The sequence below is a fragment of the Chinchilla lanigera genome, unplaced genomic scaffold, assembly GCF_000276665.1.
Source record: "Chinchilla lanigera isolate Chin_1 unplaced genomic scaffold, ChiLan1.0 scaffold00146, whole genome shotgun sequence".
Classification (NCBI taxonomy): Eukaryota; Metazoa; Chordata; class Mammalia; order Rodentia; family Chinchillidae; genus Chinchilla; species Chinchilla lanigera.
In genome coordinates, this window is record NW_004955547.1 from 2,902,745 (window position 1) to 2,917,162 (window position 14,418).

General features: G+C 44.5%; 1 protein-coding gene across 1 annotated transcript; it reads right to left on the reverse strand.

Moving 5' to 3' along the window:
* Positions 1-217: 217 nt before the first annotated feature.
* On the reverse strand, positions 218-4,926 carry Krt6a (keratin 6A, type II). Its single transcript, XM_005411944.2, has 9 exons — positions 4,316-4,926; positions 3,245-3,459; positions 2,835-2,895; positions 2,585-2,680; positions 2,298-2,462; positions 1,687-1,812; positions 1,329-1,549; positions 1,067-1,101; positions 218-965 (listed from the first exon to the last, which is right to left on the reverse strand). The coding sequence occupies exons 1-9, from the start codon at positions 4,853-4,855 to the stop codon at positions 727-729; spliced, it is 1,698 nt and encodes a 565-aa protein (XP_005412001.1). The 5' UTR covers positions 4,856-4,926; the 3' UTR covers positions 218-726.
* Between the last annotated feature and the right edge of the window lie 9,492 nt (positions 4,927-14,418).

Genomic DNA, 14,418 nt, shown 5'->3' on the forward strand with positions numbered 1-14,418 from the left:
TGATATCAGAATCTGAGACTTAGGAGAATAACTGTTACTCATGGGACATAGACCTAGAAGAGTACAAGTCAGCTGATCAAGCTTGAACCTTATTGAGGAGGAAGCTGAATATCATGGCAGCAAACTAGTATGCAATGCGTAAAGAAGATAAAAATGGCTATTCATGTGAAAAAGTAAAGAACTGTTCGGATCAAGTAAGGCAACATTCAGCCAAGCATTATATCATAAATTTGCTTTATTTAAAAGTTACAAGAAAGCAAGGAGTAGTGAAGGCATCACAGGGATATAGGTCTATACACTGAAGGGCTTGTGCTATCACAGTCACTGCAAGACAGTCTCACAACATGTGAAAGATGGGGTATTGTTTGGTCAACTGAGACCAAAGGGGAGCTGCCCTGTTCTTAAGTAAGTCTCAAGCAAGGACTTGTGGTAGCAAAGTGTTGTAGATAATTCCCCTGCAGTGTTCAACTTCAGTGATAACACAACACAGGTAAGACCTTGATAACGGAGCAATACGGTGAGGACCTACACGTGAGTAAATCACAATGTTGTATCAGAGATTGAGATTCTGAAGGCCAGCAACTATGGAAGAAGGGGTACAAAGAGTGAAAGTAGGGGCTTGCCCATTCTCAGCTCTAACTACAGAGCAGAGGCCAAGGGAGGATGAGGGCCTGAGAAGAAGCTCTGTAGCCAGAGGGCCAAGCACCTATCCAGGAGCTGAGGACTTCAGTGCTTGTAGCTTTTCCTGCTGGAGGAGGAGCTGGTGTACTTGATGGAGGATGTGCTGCCCCCAACAGAGCTCAGGCCGCCTCCAATGCTGATGCCTCTGCCACTGCCAGAACTGAAGCCACCTCCAAGGCTGTGACCAGAGCTGTAGGAGTAGCCGCTGCCTCCCCCCAGGCCTACGCCACCGCCCATGCCGCTGGCACCGCCATAGCCGCTGGAGACGGTGGACTGGGTCACAGCTGTGGAGACAGGACAAGGACACGGGACACAGTGAGCACATTCTACCTCACTGAGCCAGAGCTGGGCTGGGGCTGGGGAGGCAGGGAGCCCAGGTACTTACAGATGTTGACCTGTCCAACACCTTCGCCATTCAGCCTAGGGAGAGAGGAGCACAGGAAGGTGAGACCTAGAAACCTGCTACCTGGAGACCTGGGGAAGCCTGCACCTGGGGATAGTTCAGGGGGAACTGCTTTTCAGTTTGTGTGTTTTTTGTTTTTTTTACTAGAACAATAATCACAATTATGACTACTGCTGTAATGTTGTGGTGAGTGTGGGACATCTGGGAGATCTCAGAGGACTGAGCTAGTGTGTGAGCAACGCACCTGCACTCTTCTCCTTCCAGCAGCTTCCTGTAGGTGGCGATCTCGACGTCCAAGGCCAGTTTGACATTCATGAGCTCCTGGTACTCCTTGAGCAGCCTGGCCATGTCCTGCTTGGCCTTCTGCAAGGCATCCTCCAGCCCTTCCAGCTTGTTCCTGGCATCCTTGAGGGCCAGCTCCCCACGCTGCTCAGCATCAGCGATGGCGGCCTGCAGATTGGTGCACTGGAGGGGAGGCAACACAATGCGCTTATCATCTGGTACGTTCCAGGGGCTCAGCCCTGGGCCTCATTCCCGGTGGACAGGAGTCCAAGAGCCTAGGATTGATAGAAGCAAGCTCTAACTGATTCTGCTTTGTGTACCTGCTTCTTGACGTGGTCGATCTCAGATCTCAGCCTCTGGATCATGCGGTTGATCTCAGCGATTTCCTGCTTGGTGTTGCGCAGGTCGTCCCCGTGTCTGCCCGCTGTGACTTGCAGCTCCTCATACTGTAGGTCAATTGAAGACACAGAAAATCGATATGGGTTTCCTATGCAAAGGAGAGCTCTCACTTGTAAAAAGACATGTCATACCCTTGAAATTTATGGAAAAGTGGGTTAGACAGGCTTATTGGACACTGTAAAACCCAGTCACAAACCCTGCTGCTTAGGAGACCACATAGTGTCTGGTTCTCTTGGGATCTGACAGTGTTCTGTAGTATATTCTGAGAAGGAACATTCAGGGTACATGTGAGCAAGATGCTGAGTTCTTTATATGATCTCTGTCCTCCTTCCTCTGAGTCCTTTTGCTTTCTAGATTGGGCATAAATTCTGTCAGTGTGTAACCATGTGTAGTGTACTTGCTGTGAGAAGACCCCTACATTCTTTCAGCAGTTCCCCCAGCCCAGTGGTTCAGAAGGCTTCTGGTATTAGAAGCGTGGGACCTGGAGCCTGGGACACACGGATTGCTGAGCAGCTACCACCTCACTGCTCACCTTGGTCTGGTACCAGGACTCAGCCTCAGCCCGGCTTCTCTGAGCGATCTCCTCATACTGGGCCTTGACTTCAGCAATGATGCTGTCCAGGTCCAAGCTGCGGTTGTTATCCATGGACAGGACCACAGAAGTGTCTGAGATGTGGGTTTGCATCTGAGCCAGCTCCTACAGAACACAAGGTGCGAAGGTCATCTTTGTGCATACCACTTACAGAGGTACCGGCATCAAGGTCTTCCTGCCTTTGCAGATCCCACCCGAGTGAAGCGCAAGTGGGGGAGGAAACTTACGGCCTCATACAAGGTTCTCAGGAAGTTGATCTCATCGATGAGGCTGTCTGCCTTGGTTTGCAGTTCAGTCTTGTTCATGTAGGCAGCATCCACATCCTGGGGACAGAGCAATGAGAGGAGTTAGCTGAGCCCTCCTGCTCAGGCCATCCATCTCTACCTCCCTGGCATCTCTCCTCTTGGAGGGGAGGGGGACACGGAAGCATATCTCTGGTTCAGCAGAGCGGCCTCAATCCCAACTTTGTCAGCTCACCTTTTTCAAGGTCACAAATTCATTCTCTGCTGCTGTGCGCTTGTTGATTTCATCTTCATATCTACAAGGAAAGGGTATAACGCATTTGAGCCAGTGTGTGGAGGAAACCCAAGGACTGTCTCTGATCCCCTGTTTCCATAAATGGAGAACATCCAGATCCATTTTCCCTGCCACAGAGAGACCAAATGATTGTTGCTGTTATCACAACAAATTTTTTTCTTTTTATTCTACCCCTAACTCACATAACAGGCTTGTCTTACAGTTTTTGCTGGTTGGCAGTAATTTATGATCATCTTTCCTGCACATGTTTTCCTCCAGAGTTATGTGCACATCTAGACTTGTCCTCTGAATTCTTTTGCAGTGTGAGCTGGAGAATCTGAGCCCACTCCTCCTCTCCTGTTGTGACTCACTTGTGCTTGTAGTCCTCCACTGTGTCCTGCATGTTCCTCAGCTCTGAGTCCAGGCGGCCTCTCTCTCCAAGGATGGAGTCCAGCTGCCTCCTGAGGTTGTTGATGTACTGCTCAAACAGAGGCTCCAGGTTCTGCCTGACTGTCTTGGTGCCCTGCTCCTGGAGCAGGGTCCACTTGGTGTCCAGGACCTTGTTCTGTTGCTCCAGGAAGCGCACCTGGGAGGGGCACAGATGGTTATTTGTGAGACAAAGGCAGAAAGCAAGAAGTGAGGGGTTGGCAGATCTCTCAGCGGTCCTCTCTTCTCCCTGATGCACAGAGCCTCACGCTGAGAGTTTGCTCCTCTGTAATTTTTGTTTTCCACCACACAGACCACCAAGAAAACCTCACTATGAACCACTGAGGACTTCTCACCATCTAAATTATGAATCTAATCTGTGGCCTTTAGAATTTCTCTTTGTCTTTCCAACACAATCACACTTCTAGCTGAAAATAGTGTTTACTGATACATTGTACAAGTTTCCATTATGGATAATATCTTAACTACTGGAATGTAATGTTCCCTAATGTGTAGATTAATATCTATCCTTCCATTTAATTCATATATCTTGTATAAAACATCCCATTTTTATAGTCACTCTCTGTTTTGTGGAATAAATTAACATTTTTACATACTGTGTAACTCGTTCTAATTTTTTCCTTACTTGATTAAGAAAATCTTTTTCTCTGCAGTTTGTTTTAACCTTTTCCTCTAGCCCAGACCCCTGGGGGGACGCACAGGCCCAAGTACTGCTGCCGTTGCTTGTATCTCAGATCCTCAAGAGAGGAGACCTAGCCCTTCTCACTGTCACACTGCCCCACCTGTGGGTCTATAGGGGAGGCAGCAGTTCCAAATGGAACTCAGCAGTTCCAATTCCATCTCCTCCTCTCTTGTCACCAAGAGGTCACTTGTGCTCTCTGGAGGGCCAGCGTGAAGTCCCCACTCTCTGCTCTAATTTCCCCTGTTGCAGGGTTGCTATGTCACCATCTGGGTTCCCTAAAATGCCCTGCAGAGGGCCAGGCCTCATGACTCACCTTGTCGATGAAGGAGGCGAACTTGTTGTTGAGGGTCTTGATCTGCTCACGCTCCTCCGTCCTCACCCGCTGGATGGTGGGGTCGATTTCCAGGTTCAGAGGAGTGAGGAGGCTCTGGTTGATGGTGACCTCTTGGATGCCGCCAGGGGGACACACAGGAAAGCCAGCGCCCCCATAGCCACCACCAAAGCCAGCTCCGCCACCGAGCCCAAAACCGCTACCAACTCCACCACCATAACCAAATCCACTGCCGGCTCCGCCTCCAAAGCCAAAGCCACCTCCAACTCTGCTGCCATATCCTCCTCCGATGGCACAGCTGCCCCCTCCGATGGAGATCCTCTTGGAACCTCCCAGGCCATAGAGGCTCCTGCTGCCAAAGCCAGCTCCTCCATACGCTGCCCCAATGCCGCCACTGCCCCTGGAGCGGCACACAGAGACACTGCTGAAGCCGGAGCGGCTGAGCCCAGGGACTCTGGCTGAGCTGGCACTGAAGCCCCGGCGGCTGCTGCTTTGGGTCCTCACGGTGGTTTTGCTAGACATGTTTCCTGGGGCTGAGTAGGCTGGGAAGGCGTGAGAGGCTGAGAGCAGAGCTGAGAAGGGTGAGTGAAAGAGATGGGTTTAGGCAACAGTTTATATATGGTACAGATGGGCTGGGCTGGGCTGGCTTCTGGAAGGTGAGCTTGCAGTTTGGGAAGGGCATGGCTTTACAAATAATGAGATCACCCCCAACCTCTAGAAAGGTATGAAACTTGAAGTTTGCTTTTTGGCTTCCTTTAGTCATGGAGAAATTCTCTTGCCTTCCAGCCTTGACTTGATTCCAACACAATAAGCCTAGAAGTAAATTCACTGAAGTCATGAGTTAGTCATCTTCTTAAACAAAGGAGACAAGGAACTGATCTGTGATAGCTCTCTCTTCCTTCTGCCTGTTCAGACACTCCCTGTGTGCCCCCTTCCCACACAGGTTTTTATTTTCTCAGCACTTCCTTTTCGGACATTTGGGGGACACTCCTGAGGACTTAAAGCATTTCTCACTGGCCTGAGCAAGAAGTGCCCTGCCGTGGTTTTCTTCCCATGTTTCATCCAGTTCTACAGCTCCTGGCTGTCTTTCCTGGTGGTCTAGGCGTGGCAATGCAAGTATTTAGGAGTCATACACCCTACCTTGTAAGGTGAGAGGGATACAGTTGTGATTTTTCACTGTAAGAGCAACATTACTTCCCATGATAACCTGACCTTTGTCTGCTTTCTAGAGAAGACTACAGTAGACATCACCGGACCTCTGCATGAGTTTCTTTTCACACCTGCACTTCCCTCCTCACTCTTTGCTTTCCCATTGGGCCAGTTCTCCTGGAAAGTCATCTGTCCAATTCCAGTTCATACACACTTTCCTGTGCTGTATTTCAATGCTCACTTAGAACTTTCAAGAATCCAAAATGAGAAGCATAAAAGTCCTTGAAAATTTCACAGAAGTTTTATTTCAACTGCATTTGATATTTTTTAGGAATCAAGAATCAAACAGTTTACTATAGGGTGTGTCCAGAAATTTGAGGGGCATATAGAAGTAATGAATCATTAAAATATGCCCTTACAAGTACGATGACTTCACAAGTAAACTCCAAATTTTATTTGTAAGCTCAGTGCTTGAAATCACAAATCTCTAGACACCTTCTCAGAGGGGCCATAGGTTGTCATATGCGCATAGTGCTTGGTTTATAAGGTTATAAATTTTATTTTCTCAAGTCCATATATTAAGTACTGTGAATGTGGAGACAGGAGAGCAGTACTAGGCATACTGTTTTCTGAGAACATGTGCCTAAGTGAACAAGCATGGGAGGAAAGATGAACATCTATGTTGAGATGGGCCTAGAGAAAGCACCTGTTACTGTCTGACACCCAGTCTGTTATCTCCACCAGGGGGACACAGCTTACAGGTAGGCAGAGAGCTCTCTGCCCAAATGTGGTGCTAACTCAGCGTCTGGCAGGAAAGAGATACTTTCTGCAGACAATAGCAGTGGCAGCCCTACCTCCACCCTCGTTGCACAATGGTTCACAAGGAATGTGCTTCCACCCAGTTCTGGGAAAGAAGCGCTCCTTCTCATGGTCTGGTGCGCTGATCCACTGTACTCTCCTGCGAGAGGGGCATTAGGTGTGGCATGGATGATGCTGGGTGGGGTACAAAGGGTGAGCAAGTTAGGTGGGAGCAATGTGCATTTGCCCAATGTCCTAATAAGGGCAGGATAGAATAAATAGAGATAAATGGGGAAAAAGACAAGGATAATCATAATTTAAAAGTTGTATTTTTAAGAAAACTTCAGCTTTAGAACACAATCACAGTTACCCATGGTTATAATGTCTTTTTTTCCTTCCGGGAAACCCCCCCAAATTCCTAAGAATCTTAAAGGTACAATAATCCTATAAATTTGGCCCTTGCTTTTCAACTGGTTAATTGACCCTACCATTTCCTCCAGGCTATAGATTCACAAATTCCATATTTTCATGCTCAAAAAGCAGCACTATTAACAGTACCATATGTCTAAACTTTAAACAAATGCAGATAGCTTGCATTCTAAGCGTATGAACAGGTAACCTGAGAGACACTAAGAATACACATCCTGGAGAACTCATCTTGGGGACACCCTCTGCCAAAACACATAAACATTCCCAGCCCAAGCCATGGTGCACCTCTCCCTTGAGTGGCCACACTGTTTTCTGTGTTCTTCTTTAACTCTGCCTAATAAATCTCTTCTCTGCCCTCGTTGACACATCTTTAAATGCTTTCTGTGGCACAACTTGGCAACCCTACTTACTCTGTAGGTGTGGAGAGTTGGAGGGGGGTCTCTGTTTCCTTTCTGAGGGGAAGTTCCTTGGGTCTGTCTGGTGAGAATATATGCATATCATTGTCCCATGTCTATGGCTGATTTCACACCACAATGGCAGAGTCCAGAGTCTTATGACAAAGATTTTCACTTGCAAAATATAAAGTATTGACTTATTTTTCTTCTCTTTAAAGCAGATCCCTGTCATCTTCTGGTTCATAGCATGAGCTTTGAGATCCGACCAGGTTTTTGTGTGTCTCTGACCCTGCCATACTTATTTTTATAAATGTAAACAGAGGGTGGAAATAGTAACTGCCTCACAGTGTTGTTTTGAGCCTGAAATGAGGTGATTTACATGAAGATCTTGGCAGAAAATCTGGTACATGAATTCTCAGTGAAAATGAGCTAATATTACTCTGAGGAAGCATGAAGAAGTTTTGTGTGTAAGGATCCATGGGAAGCTTCAGGAACTAATATATTATTTATATGTGTGTGTAGAGGGGGTGGCTAGAGACTGAGAAAGGAAGTCAATGCTGCAAGTGTGTGATGCGTTAGTAGAGGTCTGGAAAGCCTTGTGTAGAGGTTTGCCTTGCTCCCAGAGCCATGCAGAGCTGCAGCAGTCAGGAAAGCAACAGAATCAGATGAGTCTCCTACAAACTTGCAGGTGCTCAGCACAGCAGCGGAGCGGAGACACCCTCCCAAGCAGGCACCATGTTGTCCAAGCACCTGGGCAAAAACATGATCAGAGTGAAGTTGGGTCTTTGGCATGAACTCAGCAGGCTGCCCTCTCTCCTCCACAGCCAGTCTTCCTTGCTCTTCCTCTACTAGGTCCCAGGCTGCCCTCCAGGCTGTGGCCACAGAGACCAGCACAGATAGTCCCATCAGCTCCTCCCTCAGTCCTGATTTCATGCCTTTTTGAGGGTGGGGGTAGAATCGTCCCTAAATGAAGTTATCATTTAATTGTAGCAGGGACCTCATATTCAACCATTTCCCACCAGTGGATGGTTTAACTTCTACATCTTTTTTTGTTTGTTTGTTTTTGTTTTTTTTGTTTTTCTCCGGTACCGGGAACCGAACTCACGACCTTGCGCTTGCCAGGCAGGCGCTTTGCCGCTGAGCTAAATCCCCAGCCCCAGCTTCTACATCTTATCCAGTCCCTGGCTTGACATATGCACAGGACGGCACTAGCAATAAAAAACATCACGCTTAATTTCCTGATGCAGGTATTTCTCCACTGGCAGATTTATAAGACATTTTCTAATAAAAAAAATTTTCATCCCCACCTGCCTGAGAATGCTCTGGAACAAGTTCCAGTGGCGCTGATAAACAGTGAGACAGGACACCCCATGAGAGATGAAGGGGGCTTCTAAGGTGGTGGGAGAAGAATTGCAAGGGAAACTCTCACACCCTTCACCAGAAGATCCATTTCCAATTTCACTTCCTGCTGGCCCAAACCACAATTAAAGGCAAGTTAGTACTTGGTTCATTCTCTCTCTCCCTCTCTCCTCTCTCTCTCACTCCCCACTTTGGTCTGGAGACTGGGAGTGTCCAGTGTTCTCTAGCTACATTCAGCCTGCCACCCTGGCCTGGGCTGTGTTTCTCTCCCTCTTAAGAATCCAGTCCTCTAAACCCTCCTCCACCCTCGCTTTAGTGCCCAAGGGAGGGTTGTGGTCCTAAGCAGTGGGATCCCCTGGAAGATTAGAGAGCTTCCTTCTTGGATGAAATCTCCTGGTAACCCTGGATCAGGTATCACGGTAGAGTCCAGGGGAGCTCTGGGTTCCCAGAGGAGCTGAATGGGGAAGGCCTGGCCTTCGTAACAAGACTAGAACAAAGGACGATAGTTCAGGCAACTATGTGGGAGAAACTAAAGCAAACAACAGCCTGAGTAACTAGGAGGACAGCTGGCCTCCTCCCCAGTGGATTGTGGAGTCTGGCCACCACTCTCTGCTAGGACAGCCCCATGCAGGTGCAGGACCTCCCTCCAAAGATTCCTCTGATGTCCTGGAATGCAGAATGCCTCCTCTGAGCCCAGAGGTTAACTTTACTTCCCACATCATTCCCAGCCTACAGAAGGCACAGGAGGGAAGCCCTGGCGCCTGAGCCCTTGGAAAGTCACCTCAAGAGGATTTGCCTCATCTCTCTACCTGCCTGGGTGGAGCTGGCTGATGAGAAGGAGGGAGAGGCTATTGTCATCATCATGGAAAGCTGACGACTAAGCACGTAATCCTGCAATCCACAACGCAGGATGATGCTGTTCATAGGGAATCCCACGGACCCAGTCTGGTCCCCGGGAGCAACCAGGGAAAAAACACATGCAGCCACCGCACGTGTGATAACAGACAGCAGCTCCAGGGGTGGAGTGGAAACTGTGGCTCCTAATAGACAGAGTGGTTGAGGAAGTACAGAGACTGCATTCCACAGTAACTAGGTTGTTTGTGAGCACACACTATGCACTAAAATCAGAACTCCTCTTACATTTCTCAGCTTTTGCATATATGGTCCACCCATTTTTTGTGAATACCAGGTTAGGGTCACATGAAGACATGATACCAGAGTGGCTTTCTCTGCAGCTGTAGCAAGCCTCTGACAACTCCATTTTCCAGGGCAATAGGATTCCAGCTCAGGTCCCTTGGTACGGAGAGGACATCTTCCATAGTGTTAAAAAAGATTACTTCCCAGCATTGACCTGCCTGTGGAATGGTGGTCCCAAATCCCCTGATGTTACCCTCTGTAACTTTTTCCAGTAAGAATGTGTCAAGAACCTCTGCTCCACATATCTGAGAGGACAAAAGAAAGCAGTGAGGTGGCCGTATCAACAATCAAAAGTAGTATGTGACAAAGGGTCCAGAAAGAGTTGGGTGCATTTATTAGTCTATGGGATTGATGCATGTTCTATGCCATAGGGATCATATACTGAGTATACAGTTACAGAAATAACTCTGACGGTTCCTTTATAAATTCATTTTGTATATGTTCCTGTAAAACCTGGTCACTGAGTAATAGATTTTGTAAGTGCTCAACTTGCTTTGATTCACCTTGTACATACTGATATTGGGTAGGCAGGTACGCTGGAACAGGTACGGCATTAGTAAGTGCAGAATTAGCTGAGGACTGGGAACATATTTGGAGGGAGGGTGCAGTACTTGGCTTACCTGGGGAAAGTGGTTGGAGGAGGAAGAACAACGTATCTTGCACATGAAGCAATATGATGATCTGAGGAAGAAGTAATGCTGGTGATGACAAGAAGTACTTTAGAAATGGTAGAAAGGCACAAGCTAAATGATAGGACCAGGTTAGGGCATGTCTGAAACAAACAGGGTGGAAACCTCTGGAGGTGACAAGGGCCGGATTGTCCTTTTGCTATGTATCAGAGGTCTTGACAAGAGTAAAGGAAGCCAAGCGCGGGCACCAGAGGGACTGGGGGAATCTCTAGGAGATGGCCCTACAGACTGGTTTTTTTTGCTCTGAATCCTTCTTCAGGTCCCCACCTCCTTTCTATTCCCATTTCTATGTTGAGCTTCTGGCTTCTGCTTCTTCACAACCTTAGGATCAACCTCGGTACATTGTGTAATTTTTTTGGGAAAAATACTCCAACAGTCTCCCAGTGAGATATAAAAGGGATTAAATGATGTAGGTGCATGCAGATTTAGGGAACAGTGAGTGCCTTGCTATATGTACCTTCTGGTTAAACTCTGTCAGTAAAGGGGAAATATCTGGTTAGTTGGTTAGGTAAGATACAATGGGTAATTTCTCCAAATGTGGGAGAATTGGAGCATTTCCTACCTAAACAGATTCATGTCAAAATCACTCAACTCATAGCCCAAATATCCTAGACAGCAAACAAACCTTGAATTATCTCTCTGAGATTTCTTGGCAGCTAATGACTAGATCCATGTTTAATCCTTTATGATGTCATATGAAGCCTCGGGTTGGGATTAAGGACAGATCCTTGAAATCTCTGGCACAAGTCTATGGAACTAATGTTGCAAGTGAGGCCTCTGAGGGATCTGACAAATTCCTTCCTCTTTCTCCCACCCTTCTCTCAGCCACTGGAGAGGAAAAGGCTGGATCTTTCCAAATGGCACAGAGGAAGGTCTGGAGTTTGGGGCGGAAAAAGCTGGCTGGCTAGTGTCAGTTCCATTCCCAACACTCTTTTCTCTTTGCTTTTTCACTACAAAAACTTGAAAAGTAAAAGAGCCTTGTTTTATAAAATGGGATTTTTTTTGAGGTTTAATTTACATGTAGCGGAACACACAGATCTTAAGTGTAGATTTCAATCCATTTCAGCAAGTTCACACATCTCTATAACTCACAAACTATCAAGACAGGATATTCTGTCACTCCAGAATATGCCTTCATGCCTCTCCCACGTCTAACCAATGCAAGCAAATATTACTTTGATTTCCACAAAAGAATCATCAGATAGGTATAGATATACATATACATATACATATAAATGTAGATATATAGAGATATATACTTCTGTCATTCTGGGCCTTTTTACTCAACAAAATGATAGTGAGAATCATCCAGGTTGTTGCAAATAGTAACAGTTCATTTTATTTTACAGCTGAATGGTGTCTTAGTATGCTAGTGTATCCACCCATTCCAATTGATGGGTTGCTGGGATGTTTCCATTTGGGGCTTTCCTTAAATAAAGGAGGTATGAAGAACTTTGTGAGCATTTCTGTGGATATGTGTTTTCATTTTGTTTGTGTGAAATACTGAAAATGTAGTTGATGCATCAGAGCAAAGGTATATTAGTTTTCCAAAGTAGCTGTATCATTTAAAAAAAGACCTTTAGAGCAATTTTAGGTTCGTAGCAAAGTTGAGCAGACATTACAGAGTTCCCATGTACCCTCTGCCCCCACACATGCACAGCCTTCTCTCTATGAACATTCACTAGCAAAGTAGTAATTTGTTGCAATTGATGAATCTATAGTGATATGTCCCCACTACCCAAGTTTTTGTAGTGGAAAAACAAAGAGAAAAGAGTGTTACATTACAGTTCACTTCTGGTCATACTCCTCTTGCAAATCTTGAAAAATATATAATGTCTTGTATCCACCATTTATCATACTCTACAGGATAGTTTAACTTCCCTAAAATTCTGTAATTTTGGGGGGGATACCAGGAATCAAACTCAAGACCTTGCACTTTCCAGGCAGGCGCTTATGCCACTGAGCTAAATCCCTGGCCCAACTCCCCTAAAATTCATCTGTGCTTACCCCAAACATCCTCTCCCCACTAATCATTGCCAGTCACTGATCTTTTTTACTATCTATAGTTTTGCCTTTTGCAGAAGATCATATAGTTGAAATCATACAGTGTGTAGCTTTTTCAGATTGGCTTCTTTCACTTAGTAGCATGCATTTAAGGTTCCTCTATGTTGTTCAGTGGCCTCATAGCAGAATAATCTTCCATTGTCTTGATAAACCAGTTTGTTTATCCACCCACTTAGCAAAAAAATTTCAGTTGCTTCCAAGTTTTGGCAATTAGCAATAAAGTTTTTAAACATCCATGTATAGGTTTTTGCATTGGTATATATTTTCTTCTCATTTGGGTAAATGCCAAGGAGCACAATTGCTGGATTGTAAGATAAAATTATGTTTAGTTTATTTTAAAAATTGCCAAATTATCTTCCAAAATGATGGCACCATTTCCCTCCTCATCAGCAGTGACAACAATGCCTATAAGCATTTAATATTGGCAGTGTTCTGGATTTTGGCTGTTCTTCTAGATATAAGTGATGCCTCATTTTAGTGAATATAGATTATACAGAGTAATAGATTTCATTTTAGCATTGTTGTGCATCTATAGGACATACAAACATGATCTTTGATACACGAATATGATCATTGCTGTTTTAATTCACAAATCTCTGATGACACGTGATGTGCATCTTGCATATGTTTGCTGTCTATATACCTTCCTCAGTGAGTTGTCTTTTCAGAAGGACTTTGGCTCGCTTTATAATTGGGTTTGTTTTTCCTTACTGTTAAGTTTTTAAAGTTATTTGTATATTTTCAATAACAGTCTATTGTACTCCCTTTCTTATATGTCTTTTGACAATGTTGTTTCTCAGTCCATGGCTTAACTTCTCATTCCCTTAACATCATATTTCACAGAGAAGAAGTTTTAGTTTTAAATGGGTCTAGCCTATCAATTATTTCTTTCATGGTTCTTAACTTTGGTATTGTTATCTAAAAAGTCATTGCCATACCCAAGGTCATTTAGCTTTTTCTGCTATATTGCCTACTAAGAGTTCCACAGTTTTGTGCTTTATATAAAGTTCTATCATCAATTTTGGATTAGTTTTTGAGAAGGCATAAGGTCTCTATCTAGATATTTTTCAAGTGGATATCCAATTGTTTCTGCACTATCTGTTCAAAAGACTGTCTTTGCTCCATTATGTGGCCTTTGCCTTAGGCTCTGTATTATGTTCCATGAGCTAATTTGTCACTACTTTCACTGTACCACACTTTTATGATTATTGTAGCTTCGTGGTAAATCTTGAAGTCAGACATTGCTAGTGCTCTAACTTAGTCCTTCCTCAGGGTCTTGTGGGGCTATTTTAGATCTTTTCCTTCTTCATGGAACTTTAGAATTAGTTACTGATATATACAAAACAACTTGCTGGAAGTTTTAGATTGCATTGTGTCTATAGATTAAATTGGGAAGAATTGACTTCTTCACAATATTGTGTCTTTCTATCCACAGGTATGGACTATATCTCCATTTATTTACTTCTTCTCCAATTTCTTTCATCAGATTTGAGAGTTTTCCTCATATGCATCTATGTATTTTTTTGCATTTATATCAAGTATTTCATTGGGGGATGCTAATATCAAAAGGATGTTTTTAATTTCATGTAGGTTATGAAATTTGTTGGTGGAGAGTTGTTTATAGTGTTCTTTATTATCTTACCAATACCCATAAGATCTATAGTGATGCCTTTTCATCCACTCCTGAGATTAATATTTGTATCCTTTTTCCTTTTTTCTTAGTTAGCCTGGCTAGAGGCTTATCAATTTAATTAATCCTTTCAAAGAAACATCTTTTTGGTTTAATTTATCTTCTCTATTAATTTCCTTTTTAAAATTTCATTGATCATTGCTCTAATTTTTTTTATTTCTTCTGCTTACTTTGGACTTAATTTGCTCTTGGTTTAAATGTAGACAATTTATAATTTCTAGTCTTTAAATTTGTTAAATTATATTTTATAGCCCCAAATATGATTTATCATGGTCAATACTTCATGTGATCTTGAGAAAGGTGTATATTATGCTG